This window comes from Crocodylus porosus, unplaced genomic scaffold (genome assembly GCF_001723895.1).
Source record: "Crocodylus porosus isolate Cpor-Errol unplaced genomic scaffold, CroPor_comp1, whole genome shotgun sequence".
Lineage (NCBI taxonomy): Eukaryota > Metazoa > Chordata > Crocodylia > Crocodylidae > Crocodylus > Crocodylus porosus.
This window is the reverse complement of record NW_017728947.1, coordinates 2,062,781-2,081,307: the sequence shown is the minus strand read 5'-3', so window position 1 is coordinate 2,081,307 and position 18,527 is coordinate 2,062,781. Positions and strand designations below refer to the sequence as shown.

Sequence of the window (18,527 nt, the reverse complement as noted above, 5' to 3'; positions counted from 1 at the left end):
CTGGTACCCCTTACTCCCGACCCACAGCTCCCTTCCTTCTAGCCTTGCTGGTGCCCCTAACTCCCAACCTGCAGCCCCCTGTCCCTCCCCCCAGCCCTGCCAGTGCCTCCAATTCCTAATCTGTAGACCCCTGGCTCCCTCCAGCCCTGCTGGTGCCCCTCACACCCGACTCATAGCCCAGATCAGGATTCTCACCTTGCTCTGTCCCCACCAGGCATGTGTCAGAACTGGGGAGTGCAGGACTCTGGCTTTATAGAAGGGGAGGGGAGGGGCGTGGGGGAGATAATGGAAGTAATTGACCTGGATCATCCCCACCAGCCATGTGGGGAGGGGGGCAGGCCATTTCTTTCCTCCCACTGTAAGAAAATTGTCCTGAAAATGACACTAATTAGCCTTGAGTGAGGCCTCCTTCTGGGGGGTGGTGGGAATGGGGAGAGGAAGGGGGGCTGGGATAGGGAGACCAAGAAAATACGGTGGGGCTTAAGGCTCCTCAAGGGGTCTGGCCCTTTCTGGGGCAGGTTGAGGGCTCTGGAGAAGCTGGGCTTGGAGGGCCCTCCCATGTCTGGGGCAGGGAGGGGGAAGCATAGAGATGCCAGATGCATTCCCTGCCCTGCTCATTCCACTGGCAAAGAAACCAGGTGTCCTAGGCCCCCACCTGCACCAAACCCACCATTTCCCATTGCTGACCCCCACCAGACCCACCCCCTCCCAGAGCCAGGACAGAGCCCAGGCGTCCAGAGTCCCAGACCCCACTCAGGTCCCAGATCAGGGAAGAGAACCCAAGCGTCCGGGCTCCTAGCTTCCCCCCCCCACAATGTCAGTGAAAGATGAATTATCCTAATGAAGCTCTGTCACTGAAGAGCCCAGGCCCAGCCCCCAGATCTGGCCAGGCTATTACTGAGGCCCCTCACGTCAATCGCACCCAGGCACTAATTGCAGGGCAGCAGGAGCTGCAAGTTGGGTCCACAGCGACGACACCCCCGTTCCACGTCCTCCCGCCTGCAGGGGTCGCTGCCCGGGACACCGCAGAGCCGCTCTGCCGCGGCCGTCACCTCTCGCTGGTACATCCTCTTGCCCGCCGGGGATTGGCTGAGACGCGACGCGGGGGAGGGGCTGAGGCCCTGCCATTGGCTGCGGGGAGCTGTCAGACGTGCGCGGCTTTTCCGGTGCTGGGGGGGCCCCCGCGGCAGGGCGGGGCTGGGGGCAGCGGAGCTGCGGAGCCGGCGGCAAGTGGGGGAGGGGGTCGCGATGCGGGGGGGTCGGTTCTGCACCCGCTTGAGAAGGGTGGGGGGCCTGGGGCTGGAACCGGGATCCAGGTGGCCGCGCTCCCGTCCGCCAGGCCCCGCTGCCCTGCTAGGACGGGACTCAGGTGGCCGGGCTTCCCGCTCCCCTGCTTTAACTCAGTAGACCCCCGCGTCCTGATCTGCCCCCCCCCCGCGCCCCTCATTGCTGATTCCAAGCCACAATCCCCCTCCCTGCTCTTCTGGGGGTGGGAGGGATCCTGCCCCGCGGTCTCCCCCTGCTCAGCTTCTCCTTGCTCTCCTGCACCAGCTGGCGCAGCGCCCCCAGCAGGATGACGGAGTACAAGCTGGTCGTGGTGGGTGCGGGTGGCGTCGGCAAGAGCGCACTCACCATCCAGCTCATCCAGAACCACTTTGTCGATGAGTACGACCCCACCATTGAGGTGAGATGGAGCATGGCCCTCCCCTGGGGTGCTCTCCCCCTTGGAGCCGGTGCAAGCCTCAGTGCTCCTGGGCACTTGACAGATGCATGTTCTCCTCCCAGAGCCAGCTGCGTGTCAGTGCTGGGCAGTGGAGCCCTGAATAAACAGCCCCCAATGCGCTCCACCCCAGAGGTGGCTGTATCTGAGAGCTGGGTGAGGGGTTCCTGTACAATAACCCCCTCACAGAGATGGGTGCACTTTGGCAGTGTTGTCCCCACACACATGTACCTATCCAGCTGTCTCCCGCGCTTTGTAGGACTCCTACCGGAAGCAGGTGGTGATCGACGGGGAGACCTGCCTGCTTGACATCCTGGACACAGCTGGGCAGGAGGAGTACAGTGCCATGCGCGATCAGTACATGCGCACAGGCGAGGGGTTCCTTTGCGTCTTTGCCATCAACAACACCAAGTCCTTTGAAGACGTCCACCACTACAGGTGAGGGGAGGCCCCAGGCCTCTCTCCCTAGCTAGTCCTGGCCATGCTGTGCTGGTAGGAGACTCTCCCCATCACAGTCTGTTTTGAGCTTGGAAGCTGTGGTTAGGGTTGTATCAGGCACTCAGCCTGCCATGGCAGGAGGTACAGAGCCATTTGGATGTGGGGGAGCCCAGAGCTTGGGGGGCTGTGGTTGAGTGGTAGGGTCACTAGCTGGGCTGGGGGCAGGGAGTTGTAGATTGGGAGTGAGGGGCACTAGCAGAGCTCAAGGGAGTCTGTACCCAGCTTGGGTCCAGGATGTGTGAACACCCATATCCTCAGCACCAAGCACCCCTGGGGCTCGTGGCCTAGTCTTCCGCCTCCAGCTGGGCTGCACAGTGGGGGCTGCATGCATTTCCATGGACCTGAGCTGGCCATTCCCATCTCTGGTGACCCTCCTACCCCCAGGGAGCAGATCAACCGGGTGAAGGATTCGGACGATGTCCCGATGGTGCTGGTGGGTAACAAATGCGACCTTCCCTCCCGGACGGTGGATACCAAGCAGGCTCAGGAGCTGGCAAAGAGCTACGGCATCCCCTTTATTGAGACCTCAGCCAAAACGAGACAGGTACAAGGAGGGGGCATGGGAACAGCAGCCGGGTCTTTTCATTGCAGCTGCTAGGCCAGTTTCATTGAGATGGTGGGGGTGGGGGTGGGGGAGCATGAGGATGGTTTTAAGTGTAACCTGTTGAACTTTCAGTGAAAATTCTTACTGTTCCCCAAAGTTTTGATTGCAGATTTCTGGGGCATGGCCCTGCTCTAGTTCCCTGGTTGGATCTCATGCCAGTCCCACAAGATTAAGGAAGAAAGGGCAGCTAGTTCCCAAGTGCTTTGAGGGAGATGCTTTCCTTGCGCTGGGTACAGCAGGCCTAAGGAACTCACTGCCGTACATGTTCCGTAAGGAACAAGGCTGTAAACCAGGGGTGGGCAAAATATGACCTGTGGGCTGGATGTAGCCTGCCAAGCCATTTTATCTGGCCCGCAGGGCCCCTAAAAAATTTAGAAAATTAATATTAATCTGCCCTGGGCTGCCTGTCATGCGGCCCTCAGTGGCTTGCCAAAACTCAGTAAGCGGCCCTCCACACAAAATAATTGCCCGCCCCTGCTGTAAGCACAGCCAGATTCCTCCAAATGACGGTGTCCATGAGGGTAGCACAGATGTCGGCACACCTGTTTTGCAAAGTGTAACAAACACCACACTTGTCAGGGCTGAAACCAAGCTCAGTCTGAAAAATTCTGTCCTGGATCTGCTTGTTGTAGGGTTCTTCTGGGTCAGATGTATGAAGTCCTAAGTGCTAGCTCCTATGTTGGATACTGTATTGGATGCTGAACTACACGTGTTAGGTCTGAATTGGGCTAGTTGTTCCTTCAGGTTCTGGAAACCTCTGAGGCCTGTTCCTCACACTCTGGGGCAGTGAGCTTATGTTGAAACCACCTGCACTAATTGTAGGGTTTCTCTTTTCTCTATTCTGGCGGCTGCATTGCACAAGGGGGTGGAAGACGCTTTCTATACCCTGGTGCGGGAGATTCGGAAACACAAGGAGAAGATCAGCAATGGGCGCAAGAAGAAGTGTTCCAAGAAGAAGTGTGTGATCCTTTGAAAGAGATGCGCGTGCTGGTGTGGGAGAGGAGAGGACGTCCCCTGTCCCCTCCCCTCTTGGTCCCCTTGGCTTACAAATGATGGCAGCGGAGATGGTGGGTTGAGTTTGGAGCAGCTGGACGGAGAACGCAGCAGAGACTAGGCATACAACTGTTTGCTTTGTGTTGTTGCTCCGTTCACCCTGTGCCCCGAAACTCCAACTCACAGCAAGTTTAAGAACTTGGAAATGTCTCCCTACCTTGCCTGGCACCTGAGGTTGGGTTGAATCCTACCTGGCCCAGAAACTCCAATCCACTTTGCTGACCTGTCTGATGTGTGAAGGAGGCACTGCCTAGAACAGCTCCAGACAGAAAACCAGGCAGTGACATCTGATGGGTCCAAGGGCTGTAATTTGTCCTTGCCTGCTCATAATCCACGTGGACACAGATGACATGCTTCTGGCACAGTAGACTCTCTCACTCCTGCTCTTTATCCTGTTTAATAGCCCTCCCTGAACTCTGGTGCCCTTTGGGTAGCTAAGTTCTGTCAGATCCCTCTATCTGGAGGTGGGGAAGCAGGTTTTGGGTGGGCTTTTTAAGGTTTCAAGAGGAAGCACTTATTGTGCTTGGCTTGCTTTTTGCTACCCCCATCCATCAGGGGAAGGCAGGGAGTTGGCCCTTTGGTTGCCTGCCTACTAAATTGTTATCCAAAGTGAGCAGAGGTGTTTTTGTAAAGGGCAGTTACTACCCAGAAGGGCATTGTCTTGTCTTGTGTTGACAGCTTTTTCCATTGGCAAGGGGGTTGTGTTTTGGTTTCTCTGCAGAGAAATATATGGCCTTTAGAAAGAGGCAAAATCCCTCTTCATGAGCGGGTTAGAGTCCTCCTCTATACTCCTGTCAGAGCATATGGGCTCTTCCTAGGGAGAAATCAGCTCACCTCTCAAGGGGAGAAGATCCTGTTGAATTTGGAAATGGCGTAGCAGTGCAGGAGATCTGGTTCCAGGCCTCCCTTGTCCTCTCTTGACATTGAGATCCACATCGCCTGAAACAACATTTCTGTCCTGCTGTCCCAGGTGGGATTCTCAAATAAACCTGTGAAGAAGTTAACCCCAGCCACGCCATCATCTGGTCCGTCTGCGCCTTCCAAACCTGCGTGCCTTGAGCTGCAGAATCCTTCACTGTGCGTGGGACACACCTGTGCTATAACGGCTTGGCTCGATTCATTGTGGGGAGGGGGGAGGGGCAGGTGAAACCAGTTCAAACCCTGCCTCAGGGTCCTCAAGAAGGCACGTTATCCATAGTTCTGAGTGGTAGAGTTTTTTGGAGTGGAAGAGGTGAAGGGTATACAGATAAGTAACCCCAGATTCCCTTGCTGTGGCATGTATTGTCCTGTCAGCCTCTGTTCTAGATAGAGCTGTTTCAGTGGTTAGCAATGGGGCTATGTAGTTGATGGCCTCTAGTAACCAAAGACCACCAGGTCCTGAACTAGTGAGTCCAGTCTCGTTACTGCAGAGAACTACTTCCCATTGTTCCAGCTGTAAATTTACTGTGCTCCATCCTAAAAACGAATTCTGTTCCTGTCTCCACTGCTCGCTGGGGGGAAGCTGTTCCAGGCCATCACTCAGATTCACAGGAGTTTAGGGCTGGAAGGGACTTCATGAGATCATCCGGTCTAGCCCCCCTGCTCTGGGCAGGAAAGACTGCTAGGGTCAAATAACCTCAGCAAGGTGTGCATCCAGTTTCCTTTTGAAGATCTCCAGGGTAGGTGGCAGCACCACCCCTGCTGGGAATCTATTCCAGAGTCTGATATATAAAAACCTTCTTTGAAGATCTACTTTCAGTTTATTCACAGCCAATTTAGATCCATTTGTTCTTGCAGAGATATCCTTGGTTATTGTAGAAAAGCTGGTTTGGAAGGGACTTCAGGAGTTGTCTTGTTTGGTCCCCAGCAGAGATGTAAGATTTGCTGCTCCACCCTGGACAGTTGCCTCCCCAGCTTCTTTGAGGAAACCTCTCGGGATGGAGATTTCAACAGCTTCCATCTTCCCTAGGTTCCAATAGATCCTCTGCTTCTCTCCCCCCTACACCAGTTGTCTATAGAGTTATTTTTGTCCCTGTCCCATCTAGCTTTGCTGCTAGGCTAAATGCACAGTCCCTATCTTATAGATGGGGATAATGAAGCACAGAGTGGGTGGGCCATGGATCTTCTCACGGTCAGAGCCAGAGATATGCCTTGTTTCCTAGCACTAGATCCCAGCATGTGGTTGATTCACGTACCTAAGTGATGCCTTCCTTGGTCCTTAACCAGGCTTCTTACTAATAAGGAAGTCTGTGGGGAGCTACCATGCATTATAGGGGAGTGGTGTGCATATTAAATCACCTGGTGAAACATTAACAGGTGAGGCCTATGGGAGAGGTGTGACAGGTGCAATCACTTCTCACTGTATGTGGCTTTGCTTTGCAGTCCCCAGTGTGTTTTGGGACCTTCGCACCTGGTTTTTAACACCAAAATTAGTGTTCAGAGGTTCAGTGTCTTTAGAAGCTAGGAACTTTTGTGCTTTCCAGGTGGCTTTTGAACCACCCAAGAGCTGCCATGAGGGATCTGCAGCAAGCAGGCCATGAGAATGGGGCACTTAAATTTGTTGTTGCCTGTTTGATAGGAGACCAGGCTTTAGGGGAGAGGAGTAGCTGGTTGAGAGGGAGTCTTACTGCTGAAAGGGGTCAGATTATCTTTTGGGGATAAGTTAGTTTTCAGCTCCCTGTATTCACTTCTGCTTGGTTCCTGGTATCTGGTAAAACAGTCTTATATCTACTATATATTATTCTGCTGCAGACACTTTAGAGCTGTTGGATTTGCGGTTTGGGATCTGCAGAGACATGTGGGAGTGGAGGCAGGGGGCCTGGTCTGAGACAATAGAGGAAAGACTGAGCCCATGCCTAGGTAGTCTCAGGCAGACCCTGTTTTGAATGCACTTTCATGTTTATTATGTTTGTAAGTAAGTCTGGGTGCTCCTGATGTCTGCCCCAGCTTTCCTGCCTCTGTCTGGGGAGGGATCATGTTGGTGGGGGTCCCAGGTACCGCAGCTGGAGGTATGGCCATGCTGACCCTCTAGGCATGGTCCAGGCAAGGTGCTGCCTGTATGGTGGCCCAAGGCAGAACAGCACTGACAGCAGAAAGAGGATAGAGAACAGGCCCAGAAGCAGGCGTCTGTGGGGAAGATGGGCCCATGGGTGATCCAACAAGGCACCCAGGGCAGAGACAAGCCTGTGTAAAGAGAAACATGGACTGCTGTTAGAAGAGGAGCCACTACTTCTCTGTTCCTTCTGTGAGCTGCTTTGAGTCTTCTCACAAATTCAGGAAAATACCCTTGAGCAAAAAACAAGTCTGCTTGTAAGCCTTTTGAAAGGTGAGCTTACATGAGCCAAGCCAGGGCGCAGAGTCTCCCCCTCTACCGTTCCCTTCTGATCAGCTCTGCAGCAAGGTCAATTTAAACAGTGTTTCTGGGATGTGTTTGCCTGTGCTCCAGTTGGTACTCAAGCTGGCTGCAACACCTCCAACAGCAGCAGTGTGGGACAGCAGGCCTGATCATGATCACACAGCTGGTGTCCCTGGTGGACTCGTGCAGTCTGTGTTGCCACATCTGCTGCTGGTACCCAAGCAAATGTACATAGGGCTAACTTTGCAGCAGTCCCACTTCCTGGACTGTGCAGCTGGACCAGGCTAGATTTGCCTTTGGCTCAGCAGAAGAGGGTAATAATTTATTTTTATTCAGGCTTGACTTAAATCCTTTGTAAACTATCTTAGTTTGCTTTAAACCAGGCTTACATCTGTGTGACCTAAAGTTGTTTTTAAGAGCTAGTGTGACATAAAGGAGGCACATCCTGGCTATGGACTGCATCTGTTTATATTAAGCTGATTTAGGAATTGCACCTTGAAATCAGCATGACTTTTTCCCTCATGTTGAGCAACCCCTGGGCCCGAGTTGGTTTTACATGGCCAAACTCACCACTTTCTTGTACCACTCTTAGAAACCTCTGCCACCAACTACATGGTGTTCTGCTGAGTGACCACAGGAGGTGCACAGGCAAGTGGAAGTGGGACCAGTTTGCAGGTTTGTGACCAGACAAAACTCTAGACAGGTATCTTACCTTAGAGCTAATACTCCCAACCAGCAGTTCCATGGCTCTGTCTGTCTGCTGGGAACAAGTAGATTCTGTACTGGTGCATGGTCCTCTAGGACTGTTCCAGGCCTACTGGAAAAGATACATGAGGATTTGACTGCTGGGACTATTGCAGTAGTGCTGAATATTCAAACAAGCACTGTGCAAGGGAGCACTAGAGGCTGCATACTGTTGAGGGGAAGGGGATAGGTTGTGTCTAGCTGGGAGGGTTAGGGACATTTGCTGCACTGAAGGGACCTGGAAATGCTTTGCCGTCTCAGAGACCCATGTCACTTTCACTGCCTCTGAATCCTGAGGGTTTGAGCCAGATCCATAGAGGTCAGTGGCCATATGGTTATGCTGGCTGGGATATGTCTGCTCTCAACTGTAGTTAAAAGCTGTGAAGATAATCTTGACCTCTTTTAATGGTGGGTGAGGTGATGGTAAATGCCTTACCGAGGCAGCAGTGGCGAGTCAAAGGTGCGCTTACCTCTCGACTGGTCTGGATGCAATGGTTCCGGCATGCCCAGTTTCCTGACAGGTGCTGTTTACCACCTTAAACAACAAAGTGCAGTGAGGACCAGTGAAGGATAGTTGTTTGTGTGCTTCTGTTCGTGCTCATAGACAACAGTGGAAGGACAAGGATGCACTTGAGTTCAAGAACACCTAGTAATTTAAGTCAGTAGGGGTTGGGGAGAAGCCTTGCTCTATTTTCAGCAGAAAGCTGCTAACTTGCTTTTGGTTGGCAAAGCTTTTCTAGACAATTAATTTAGACCTGAAGTAAAAAGGGAATACGTTTTCCCATTGGAAACAGGAGTGGCTTGTGGGACTGAGTGCTCCAAGATCTGATGGAAGCAGAGCAGTTTTTTTTTTTAAGAGACTGGGCATTTATGTGGATAAATAGAGCATCCCATGTCTTAAGAGGATTGTAAAAATGGTGCAAGCTTGTTTCCCTGTCAGGTGCTCAGTTATTACACTATCAGTCCCCTTGTGGCAAGGAAGGGCTGCTATTCCCCACATACAGTGGAGTAATGGAGGCCCAGAAAGACTTGAAGCATCAGAGGAAGTCTGTGGTGTAGTAGAGATTTGAATCCAGTTCTTCTTTGTCCTAGGAGAGGGCTCTTAAGTGCTCAGTAACCCACATAGCTAGTTTGGAATGGATAGAAGCCTTCAGCAGCACAGCAGATTTCTAATTAACAGGAACACTGTAGGGTTTCTGTCTGGTGTTAAAGGCAAGATGCTGGGGTGTTTTTGGAGCTGTTTGAGCTGATTGGTGATGAGTCTGGACCATGCCTGTTTCAGTTGTCTGCTTTTCCCTGGGAAGGAGGGCATGCATCAGCTACCCCCAGTTCAAAGTTTGCCACTTACTTTATGTTAAAGCCCTGTTCAACTGCTGATCTCTAAACCAGCTCAGAGTTCTCTCTCACCCTTATCCGTATCTGTAAGGTATGGAATCACTGCATCCACCCTAGAGGTGGTGAAATGGGTAGAGAAGTGGCTTGTATGTGAATCCAGTAAATTGGCATCAAACTGAGGAGTCCTGAACCGTGTCTGTGACACACAGCAGACCAGGGAGGGAATAACAGATAGGGAAGGGGGCAAAAAAGAGAGCAGCGAAGTGGGCAAGGGAAGGGGATTGAAGTGGCACTTGAAGAGGGTGCAGAGCTAATTTGTAACATGCCTGCCAAAAAGGTTGCCCTCCACTAGATTAAGCTATGCTGGGGAGTTACCCAACCAAAAAAAAAAAGCTAGTTTAAATGCAAGAAGCTTTAAAAACATCTCTTCTCCGAATGTGAAAGTGGTCTGTTGGTAACATCAATTTGTTCTTACAGGGAAAATGTATATTGGTGGGGTGAGGAGGGGGGCTGCATCCCATCTTATAATGGGGTCTGTTAAGATAAACAGGTGCCTTACGGTAAATGCTCAGCACAGCAGTACTTGAGAGGCAGACACACACATTACTAGAGGCCCTGCATTTTTTCTTCCTCCACTAGAGAACAATTTTCTCTTGATAAAGTACAAGGATCCTCTCAGCCCATTTAGAGCCTTCATGGGCTGGTGGGAAGAAGCTTTTATCAGAGAAGGGGTAATGGGCAAGCACAATAGAGGGAATTAGCCCACTGAGGGGAGACAGCAAGATTTCCATTGGTGGTGGGTAGATGAGGGCCAGTTAAAAATCAAGAAGCTCTTTAACTTAATTACCATCTATCTGCTGCTCGCGTGAGCATCCTCACCCTGGCCCACCTTGTCATATGATGTCTTGCGTAATCATGGCAGACTTTAGGTACTTGCATTAAGATTGACATGGAGTTCAGGCAAAAGGCTTTTTATCATTTGGAACCATTTGTAGTGGTGCTAATGCAGCTTTCTTCAACAGGAGCAGCTCTGCTGTAGAGGCAGCTCCTGACATTGCTGGTATCCTTACCCTTACATTCTTTATAAGTGAAGGGAACATAGCACATTTGAGAAGACAAGTCAAACAAGCCTCATTAGTGTCAAATGTGCAAAAAAAGTGCCCCAGCATAGATGCACGTCTGCTACCTATAAAACCTAGTAGTCATTCCTTGGAAGAGGTTTCAAAACCATTAGTCACTAAATGAAAATGTTGGTCTTAGTCACTCTGGTCTCTATTTTCTGATCTGTAAAAATAGGAGTACTACACCTTTCTCTGCCTGCCTCCAGTTACTTCAGTCCTCAGCTCTGAGGCAAAGCTGGTCTTTTATGGTGTGCAGATATGGCACCCACTGGGTCCTGTATATGCTATCACAATACCACCAATATATCACCTTACCTCTCCCCTTGGTGTTTTGAATATTTCTGTCAAGGAGGTGTGACAGAAGCCAACACTAATAATACAAGTTGTCTATGGGAATCTATTAGTCAAGCATCAGTCGCTTTCAGCAGGACAGTTAGTCACTAATACGCCTCCTTGTTGGAGGTTCATTATTGCCACAAGCATTCACCACAATCAATTTTCCTGCCGTTAATGTGCCCCTGCCGACACTGCCGGCGCCGCTTTGTAATTAAGCATAGACTGGAGTTATCAGAGATCTAATGGGTCTTTGCAATGCTGAGAAGCGGGGGTGGGGAGCAGTGTAGAGGAAGAGGGGCAGAATCTGAAGGGCTCTAGTATTTGAAGCAAAGGGCCAGATCTTGAGCTGGTCTGAAGCTGTAGGCTGTCAATGTCTTCAGCAGTTATGGAGAGATGCCTGTGTTCTGGGGTCTGAAGCCATCTTGTTTATGGGATGATAACATATAAAGTACTGGATTGGGAGCTGGCTCCTGCCAAAGCTGCAACCCAGGTGAGATCAGGCTAATGATGTTACCCTGCATTTGCACTACAAAAGCTGCCTGGATGTAGCCCAAACCCCACTTTTCCCAAGCCAGTGGGGACTTGGCACTGTACCTGTTCAGGGTGAGGAAGTACATGGGCCTCTGTAGGACTCTTCTCTTTTCTGGTCCCCTGGGCTAGTTCAACTTGCTTCTCCCCACCATGCTTATGAGATTCTTCCCTTGCTGGGAAGATCTGTTCTCTTCTCTCCTCTCTGCTAGATGGGAAAGAAAGGAGATTATTGCAGCCTTGCCTTGATTTCCTAACTGCCAATCAGTGCTAGGCACTATACATGCAAAAGCAGAGAGTTTCTCTCCCAGCAACTTACCTCCAAACCAACAAGACAAAGGGTAGGATGGGAAACCAAGCCACGATGAAGGCAGAAGGAACTTTACCAAGGTCATCTAACAGGTTGGTTGTGGAGCCAGGCATAGAATCCTGGTGTCCTTGCTGCCAATCTTGTCCCCACCCTCTGTTGGATTGTGCTGTCTGTTTGAAGGTTAAAACCACCCTGTCCTGGCAGAAAATTACTTGAAGGCTCATAAACACCCAGATGTTATGTGATTTCAAAGAGATCACAAATGCCCTCAGCTCTGGAGTAATCGCACAGCATTGTCTGAGCATGAAGTTTGATTTGAGAACATTCAGGTAGCTGGAGTAGCTGGGCAAGTTTATAACCATTTGTTACTCTTATTGCCTAGAAGCTGGAGTGGGGACCACTGGGCATGCACATGCATGTGCATGCCCAATGGCAAATGGTGAAGCAGAGAATGTTTGTCAGCTCCCACACAAGCAGGAAGGAAATGTGAACAGAGCTGCGGTCCCACTTGCAGCACAGCTTTCTGCCTTGTGTCAGAGAGAAGACTCCTGTCACTGGCTGTGTTGCAAGCACCACTGAGCTGCCAGGGCTTTGGGAAACATGCAGTGCTGGTTCTGTTTAATGCCACTGCTGAAGCTTGCCTTAAAAGTATTTGCTGCTTGAATGATAGTCCTCCCAGGAGAATTGAGCTGCTAGGGTCTTCTCAGACAGGGTGTCTGTCTAGCTCTGGAACAGGACCAGTCTAGATTACTGAGGCCATTCCCCCACTGTTGCTGGCAACCACTTCATGTAACCTCTTTGTAAAACTAATCATACATACTCCATGGTAAAGCTAGGAGTATTTTTTTTGTTTTTCCTCTTACTGAGACTGTGGTTAGGGGGAAGCTATTCCACAAACTCACAACTCCTGAGGCTTACCATAGCCATTATACATGCTCCATAAAATGTATCAGCTAAGTTTAGCACAGCCAGTAGCATGATACTTAGTGGCAATTGTTCAGCAATACTGGTACTGAGTATTATTCAACAATACTCAGTCAGTACTGGCTGGTCTCCGTTAGCTATAGGGCTCTAAGGCCGTGGCTGTGAGCATAGACTATCAGAGCAGGGTACAGGGCCCAGGGCAAATCAGCCTGTGTGGGGCCCCACCCTTGAATGCAAGGAAGCCGGTGGCAGATTCGGCAATGGGATGGGGGCTGGTGGTGGCGGCAAGTGGCTGGACGCACTGATTTCAGTGGTGGGAGATGGTGTGCTGAGCAGCCGTACATGGAGCCAGTGGCAGTGCTGTGCCACTCTGCCCAGCTCTGCAGGGCCCCCCAAAGCACAGGGCCCAGGGCAGTTGCCCCTATTCACTACCCCTTAGGGACAGGCCTGGCTGTGAGTGACTTGGGAAGATTAATGCTAGTATGGAAAGGTGGTATGCTGACTTCCAGCCCAAGACATTTCTCTAAGCCACTGACCTCCAACCTACAGCTTGTGGGAAGAACTACAGGATATCAAGTTAAAATCCCCTCTCCTTGTCAGGAGATAGTGTGGAAGAACAATGTACCACACCAAAAATGGGAGCAGAAGGCCACCAGGACCTACCAGCCAGTACAAGGGAAAGATATTCTGTTACAGGTAGGAGTGAGCAAGTAAACAAACAAACAAACCTGAGTTGATTTCTCAAAAGTCTCTTCCTTGTACAGAATGAAAAGTGATTTAAGGTGCTGTGGGTGGAACAAGATACAATGGACAAAAACCCACAAAAGAAAGGATTTCTGTGGCTGGGACAGGAGTGCGATTAAAACCATAGTCCTATATATGGCTATAGTATGATGCTGTCCACATTGCATGTTATTTTCTCGGTATTGTGGATCGGCCAGCAAAGGTTAGGAATCCCTGCCATCAGCCAAAAAGCTCTGGAGGCAAGAGCTCCTCTGAACTGCAGGATTTCAGATGTAAATGCATAGCCTGCGAGTAGTACTAGGAAGGCCAGGAGGATGTGGGGGAGGTGAAGGAAGGAGGGCTTATCTCCTGCACCCCTCATGTTAGTACCTGTCAGACCCCTCTGGGGTCAGTTGCTTCTGATCTTCATGAGACTGTAGTTTGGCTTCCCACAGGGTGTTCCACTGAGGCAAGCTAAGGGTTCCCAGCAGCTTTGCTTTGGTGCCTTTGGTTTCTTCTAGATCCTGGTGGGGTGGAGTGAAAGTGACTAACACACGTGCATGCATGCATGCACACATGCCTCTGAATTTGTGGGGCCAACATCTGAGAGAACAAATGCATCCAAGGATTAAGTGTGCCCAGTTGTTCAGCTCTGTCAAGCTCCCTGTGAGCATGGGTCACTGCTCAATAATCCACAGAAAGAGAAAACTTCCTAAATTTGTGCATAGAATAAAGAGAGCTCAGGAGTCTTGTCATTCAAGACTACACCACTGTAATCACTAGACTACTCTTCTTCCCATGCTCTTAACTAGAACACATTTCCCTTCACAGGAGGGACTGGGAGCCAGTTCTGACCCCTGGATCTCCCCCCACACACACCTGCCCCAACCTCATTCTAATCTCTACCTTCCACTCTGGCAGAAATAGAGATCCCAATGGTCTCTGATGACCAGGAGACTTTGGGATTACATCTCCCCTAAAAAAAAAGAGACATCAAGTACCTCCAGGAGTATTCTATCTCCCATTACAGTGCTGGGGGACCAGGGTTAGCACCAGCTTTGGAGGGAACACACCCTACTCTGTCCTGGCTCTACTCTTTACAGCCTGTGTCTACAAATACCATTCTGGGGCACAGGGTCAGCACCGATTTGGGAAAAAATGTCCCCTACTGAGCTCTTTGTTAGTTGTTCAGGATGCAAATCATGGGGGCTTCTTGAAAGTATCTTGCCCAGTTCTCCATTTACTTTTGAGAGCTCTCTCTGATCTTTATCTACCCCAGCAGCCAGCCAGCAGGATGTCAGCCCAAGACACCATGTTCGCAGGTCATGGTGGCAATCTGTCCGCTTGGTCACACAGTTACGTAAAAGATCAGAAGGCTGGATCACTGCTTCTCTACCCACGTAGGTCTTCCACACTCACCTGTTCCTCTGCTACGGCCATGGAATCTACTAGGTCCATCTCTGTGCTCTTCTTGACAGGTGACAGGGTCAACACATGAGCTCCTGAGCTTGGCAGCATCCCACACAGCGGGCTGGGGAGGTAAGCTTCATCAGTCCCCATCTGCTGTGGGTGAAGTGGCATAGAGAAGTCATTTATTTATATACAGCTTGGCACCATGCCCCACAATCCTGAATCCCATTCCTTAACAACTATTCTCCCTGGGGATTTGTGCTTCTAAACTATAGGTCCTCCAGAGTTAAAGTAGTGAAGGCTGCAAATGCTCATTTGCCTTTTCTCAAGTGTTTGGAGATCTATGGATTAAAGTCCCATGCAGAACAGATATTACTGGTTCTCGTATGGACCCACAGGGCATTTTTTACCGTGGGAAAATGATTTTGAGTAGAATAGGGAGTCACCTAACATGGTTCTTTCATTAAATATTGCGTCTCCCAACACCATGCTAAGGCACTCCAGGATTTCTGATGCATTAGGAAAAATGTGCCTTGTGCTTTGTGGTTCTCCCCATCTATGGAGAAACACAATTATTTCTTCCCTGAGAGATTCTGAAATGTCTATGTCTGAGCAGTAGGCAGAGCAAAATGCAGTGACAGTAGAATTGGAGTTAGTAAGCTTTGTATGTATATACCAAGGTGATATGCAAAGGAGGTTTCAGGTAGATGCTTCCCTTACAGTCATTCACCAGGGCTTAGCTTTGCACTTGGTGCTCAGAATCTCACTTAGGTCTTTAATTGATTGTAATAAATAAACCCTAGGATAAGAGTGCTTTGTGAATGCTAATTGCTTAAGCCTAATGAGATGGGGAACAGATAGATGGGATCACTTTACTTGCCAGTGAAATACAATCACCTAGATGGTGTTACAGGTATTTGTTTAGAAAAGTTTGGTTCAGCAGAGAAGTGCTGCTGACTCTGGGGTAGACTATTACAGCTGTGTAACAGGCATGGAAGGCTGCTCTACAGTTAACAGAGTACAGATGAAGGAGCCCAAGAAGGTAAATCTCATTTGGATCGGAAACCACATAGGAGTTTGAGGAAGGCAGGGAGGACTGGTTCAGGGTTAACAACCTGACTCCTCTTAGAAGTGCCCTGCAGCAGCATGTGAGCATGGGCTCAGGACTGATCTAGAAGGGAGTATACTCCTTGTGATAGGGCCCAGCCCTAGCAAGCTGGAAACCCAAGGTAAATTGGGTTTTGTTAAGCCCACAAAGGAACCTAACTGTACTCCTACCTGTTGAATTTCCTCTATCTCCATGCAGAGAGGCTGTACAGGGATCCAATTTGCATAACCCTTGACACTGGCTTTCACTTTATCCAGAAACTCCTTTGGCAGCCTGCAAAAAAACAGTCAGATATCCATCCTCTTCTGCACTACACTTACGTTTAAAGCCTAAATATACAACCTAAGCTCAGTACCTAACAAATAGGAACTACCAGGCTGCCTCAGGCCAGCTTGTCTACTGTCCCCTCTCCAGAAGTGTCTGGTCCTAGATAGTTTAAAGCAGTGAGGGACAACCTTTTTTGATAGGTGTGCCACAAATTAAGCCCCATGCCCTCCCTGGATGTCACTCCAGTCTCCTTCCCCTGCCACATCTGCTGCTGTCCCTCTTGCCCTCTCCCCAAGTTGTTGCCTATGTCAAACATAACATGTGTGCTGTAGGTTCCCCTGTCCTCTCCCCCGTTTGAAAGGTACAGGAAACCTCATAGCAGGACAGTCTGCCTTTTAAAAGAGCCTCATCTCTGATAAGTAGGGCTTAAAATGAGATTAATGCCCGAAGCAGGAGATAGCCTCTCTTCCCAAACCCTTTTGGCATTCACTAGTTAACTTGGGCAGACAGGTGGTTAGGAGGGTCACACTGAAGTCAGACAGAAGGTAGGGCAGAGGGGCACCTTATAGATGCACACACAGTTAGTATCTGACAAAGTAAACTACTGTTTATGATAGCTGATGCCTCTCCAAATTAGTCTTTAAAAGGTACCACTCTGCCCTGCCTTCTGTCAGGAAATACTTGTTACCCACATAATTTATCTAGTCCCTCTTTGAATGTTATTAAACCCTGGGTCTCAGCACCACCTCCTGGCATGGAGTCCCACCAGAGGACCCAAATGCAGGAAGATTTATAACTGGATCTTAGTTTTATAAACATAATCATCTCCCCCCCACCCCCATGCTTCCTAACCTTGCCTTTCTGAGGGTGAAGACAAACATAATTATACGGATAACAGATTATATTGGCAGTGTCCTGCAGTTATAAAAAGTATAGCAAAACTGCTGTAGCTATCCCTGATTCATTCAGGCCTTCATTACTTTGAGTCTCTTGCTAATATCCCCCTCCTCACCGCCCCCCCCAGCTATTGATATATTGTTTTTAAAAGGAACATTTTTAGTGTCTGAGATCAAATTAGCCAAATCAGATCCAAATCTATTTGAATCATTCAAAAACCGTATGTGGCCCAGCTACTGGCAAGTATCTTCCTCCCCAGCCTGGGGCTTCAGATGCCTGCCAAAGGATTTGGAATTACTCTACGTGGTAGGACCATTCCCAGCAGGTCAAGGGAAGTAATTATTTCACAGTGGTGAGGCCACATCTGGAGTACTGTATTCAGTTTTGCGCCGCCCCCCCCCCACACACAATTGCCTATTCATCACTTGATCAGGTAAAGCAATTGTGCTGTATGTAAAAAGCAATTTTCCTCCCAGGCCTCCAACCATATTTGTGTTTTTTCTCTGCCTCAACATTTTTTTTTTTTTAAATGAAGACAGCATAATTGGATACAAGACTCTGGCTTTAGTCTTGCCATCAGCATGGAATCCAGTCCGGGGATTTCAGCACTGAGCCTTTAACTTGTAAAGGGACTGGATAACAATTAAATGAATCCTGAGGTGATGGAAAAGCCACCCCTAGCCCTCAGCAAGTTGTTTCTATGGTTAAATTATGCATCTTATTTTTAGTTTGTGTTTTCTTGTGTCAGCTTCCAGCTGGTGGATTGTGAGCAATCCAATCTGTGCCTCCGAGTATGTGTATGTCAGTTCTTATAAAGCAGATACAAAGCTAGATTAGATGGGTTAGTTTATGGCTCAGGGAATAAGCCAAGTGTTCATCTGCCTGGGGTCTCCTTCTGACTAAGATACTCTAGGACTGTTTGTGGCTTCTTCTGAAGCAGCTGGCAGCAACTGCTATAGGAGCTCTGACCCAGCCTGGTATTCCCATGCTGTACATCCAGGGTTTGCCATAGGCCTAAAGGTGAGAGAAAAAAAACAAAACAAACAAACAACACAACACCAGAAGCAGAACACTGTTTGAGAACTGAAGGCCCAAATGCTCCAAATGTAAGGCTGCAGGTGTCTGGCTGTACAGCATGCACTGAAGTAGGGTAGAAACATGGCCCTGACTGGAAGAAAAATTCCCACTGACTTGGATTGATCTCAGTTCAGGGACAGGATTGCTGGCTTGGGCCCGTCTTCTTTGAGAGCTGCTCTCTGTAATGTGGATGCCCTCTATAGGAATATACTCTAACAAAGAATAGCTGGGGCACAAGATGATCCTAGCTACATCCCTTTCTCACCTATTCATTCTTCTGCCTGCCCTTGCCATGTGACCATTCCACCTGACCCCCCAGCATGCTACTTACGCAGCCAAGTCATTGTAGGTGTGGCACAGCTGGTCCTGCAGCCTATTTATTTCCAGTCTCTGCTCCTGTGGAAAAAAGAGACAAGGTTCCCAGTGGATTGACAGGTGATGGCTTTGTTCTATATAGCCCCATATCACCAGGGGCTGTTACAGTAAGCCAAAGGCCCAGTTCAGTTGTTTGCATTTTGTTAAAAAAAAAAAAAAAAAA

At 49.5% G+C, this 18,527-nt stretch overlaps 4 protein-coding genes across 10 annotated transcripts in view; 1 reads left to right on the top strand and 3 right to left on the bottom strand.

Annotated features, from left to right (window-relative positions):
• The window catches only part of LOC109320838 (galanin peptides-like), a 3,536-nt gene extending 2,920 nt beyond the window's left edge, over positions 1-616 (bottom strand). The window contains exon 1 of one of the 2 annotated variants that reach the window (XM_019551115.1): positions 196-616. In XM_019551115.1, coding sequence (XP_019406660.1) covers positions 196-309 — 114 coding nt within the window. In that variant the 5' untranslated portion in view covers positions 310-616. The remainder of the gene's footprint in view (positions 1-195) is intronic. The other variant, XM_019551116.1, reaches the window with a different exon arrangement.
• Positions 1-18,527, bottom strand: part of LOC109320799 (AP-2 complex subunit alpha-2) — a 621,923-nt gene that overhangs the window by 242,160 nt on the left and 361,236 nt on the right. The window lies entirely within an intron of this gene.
• On the top strand, positions 1,210-4,884 carry LOC109320833 (GTPase HRas-like). Of its 2 annotated transcripts, XM_019551111.1 has the most exons (5): positions 1,210-1,226; positions 1,561-1,684; positions 1,980-2,158; positions 2,603-2,762; positions 3,685-4,884. In XM_019551111.1, the coding sequence occupies exons 2-5, from the start codon at positions 1,574-1,576 to the stop codon at positions 3,793-3,795; spliced, it is 561 nt and encodes a 186-aa protein (XP_019406656.1). In that variant the 5' UTR covers positions 1,210-1,226; positions 1,561-1,573; the 3' UTR covers positions 3,796-4,884. The 2 variants fall into 2 exon arrangements, with proteins under 2 accessions (XP_019406656.1, XP_019406655.1); XM_019551110.1 differs by lacking the exon at positions 1,210-1,226 and having other exon boundaries at positions 1,319-1,684.
• CCDC155 (coiled-coil domain containing 155) overlaps positions 5,510-18,527 on the bottom strand; it is a 25,906-nt gene continuing 12,888 nt past the window's right edge. The window contains exons 12-19 of the mRNA XM_019551119.1: positions 18,321-18,385; positions 15,919-16,021; positions 14,650-14,793; positions 13,621-13,754; positions 11,340-11,481; positions 8,424-8,488; positions 7,922-8,026; positions 5,510-7,037 (exon numbers count right to left, since the gene is read on the bottom strand). Of these exons, the coding sequence (XP_019406664.1) occupies positions 6,827-7,037; positions 7,922-8,026; positions 8,424-8,488; positions 11,340-11,481; positions 13,621-13,754; positions 14,650-14,793; positions 15,919-16,021; positions 18,321-18,385 (969 nt within the window). The 3' untranslated portion in view covers positions 5,510-6,826. The remainder of the gene's footprint in view (positions 7,038-7,921; positions 8,027-8,423; positions 8,489-11,339; positions 11,482-13,620; positions 13,755-14,649; positions 14,794-15,918; positions 16,022-18,320; positions 18,386-18,527) is intronic.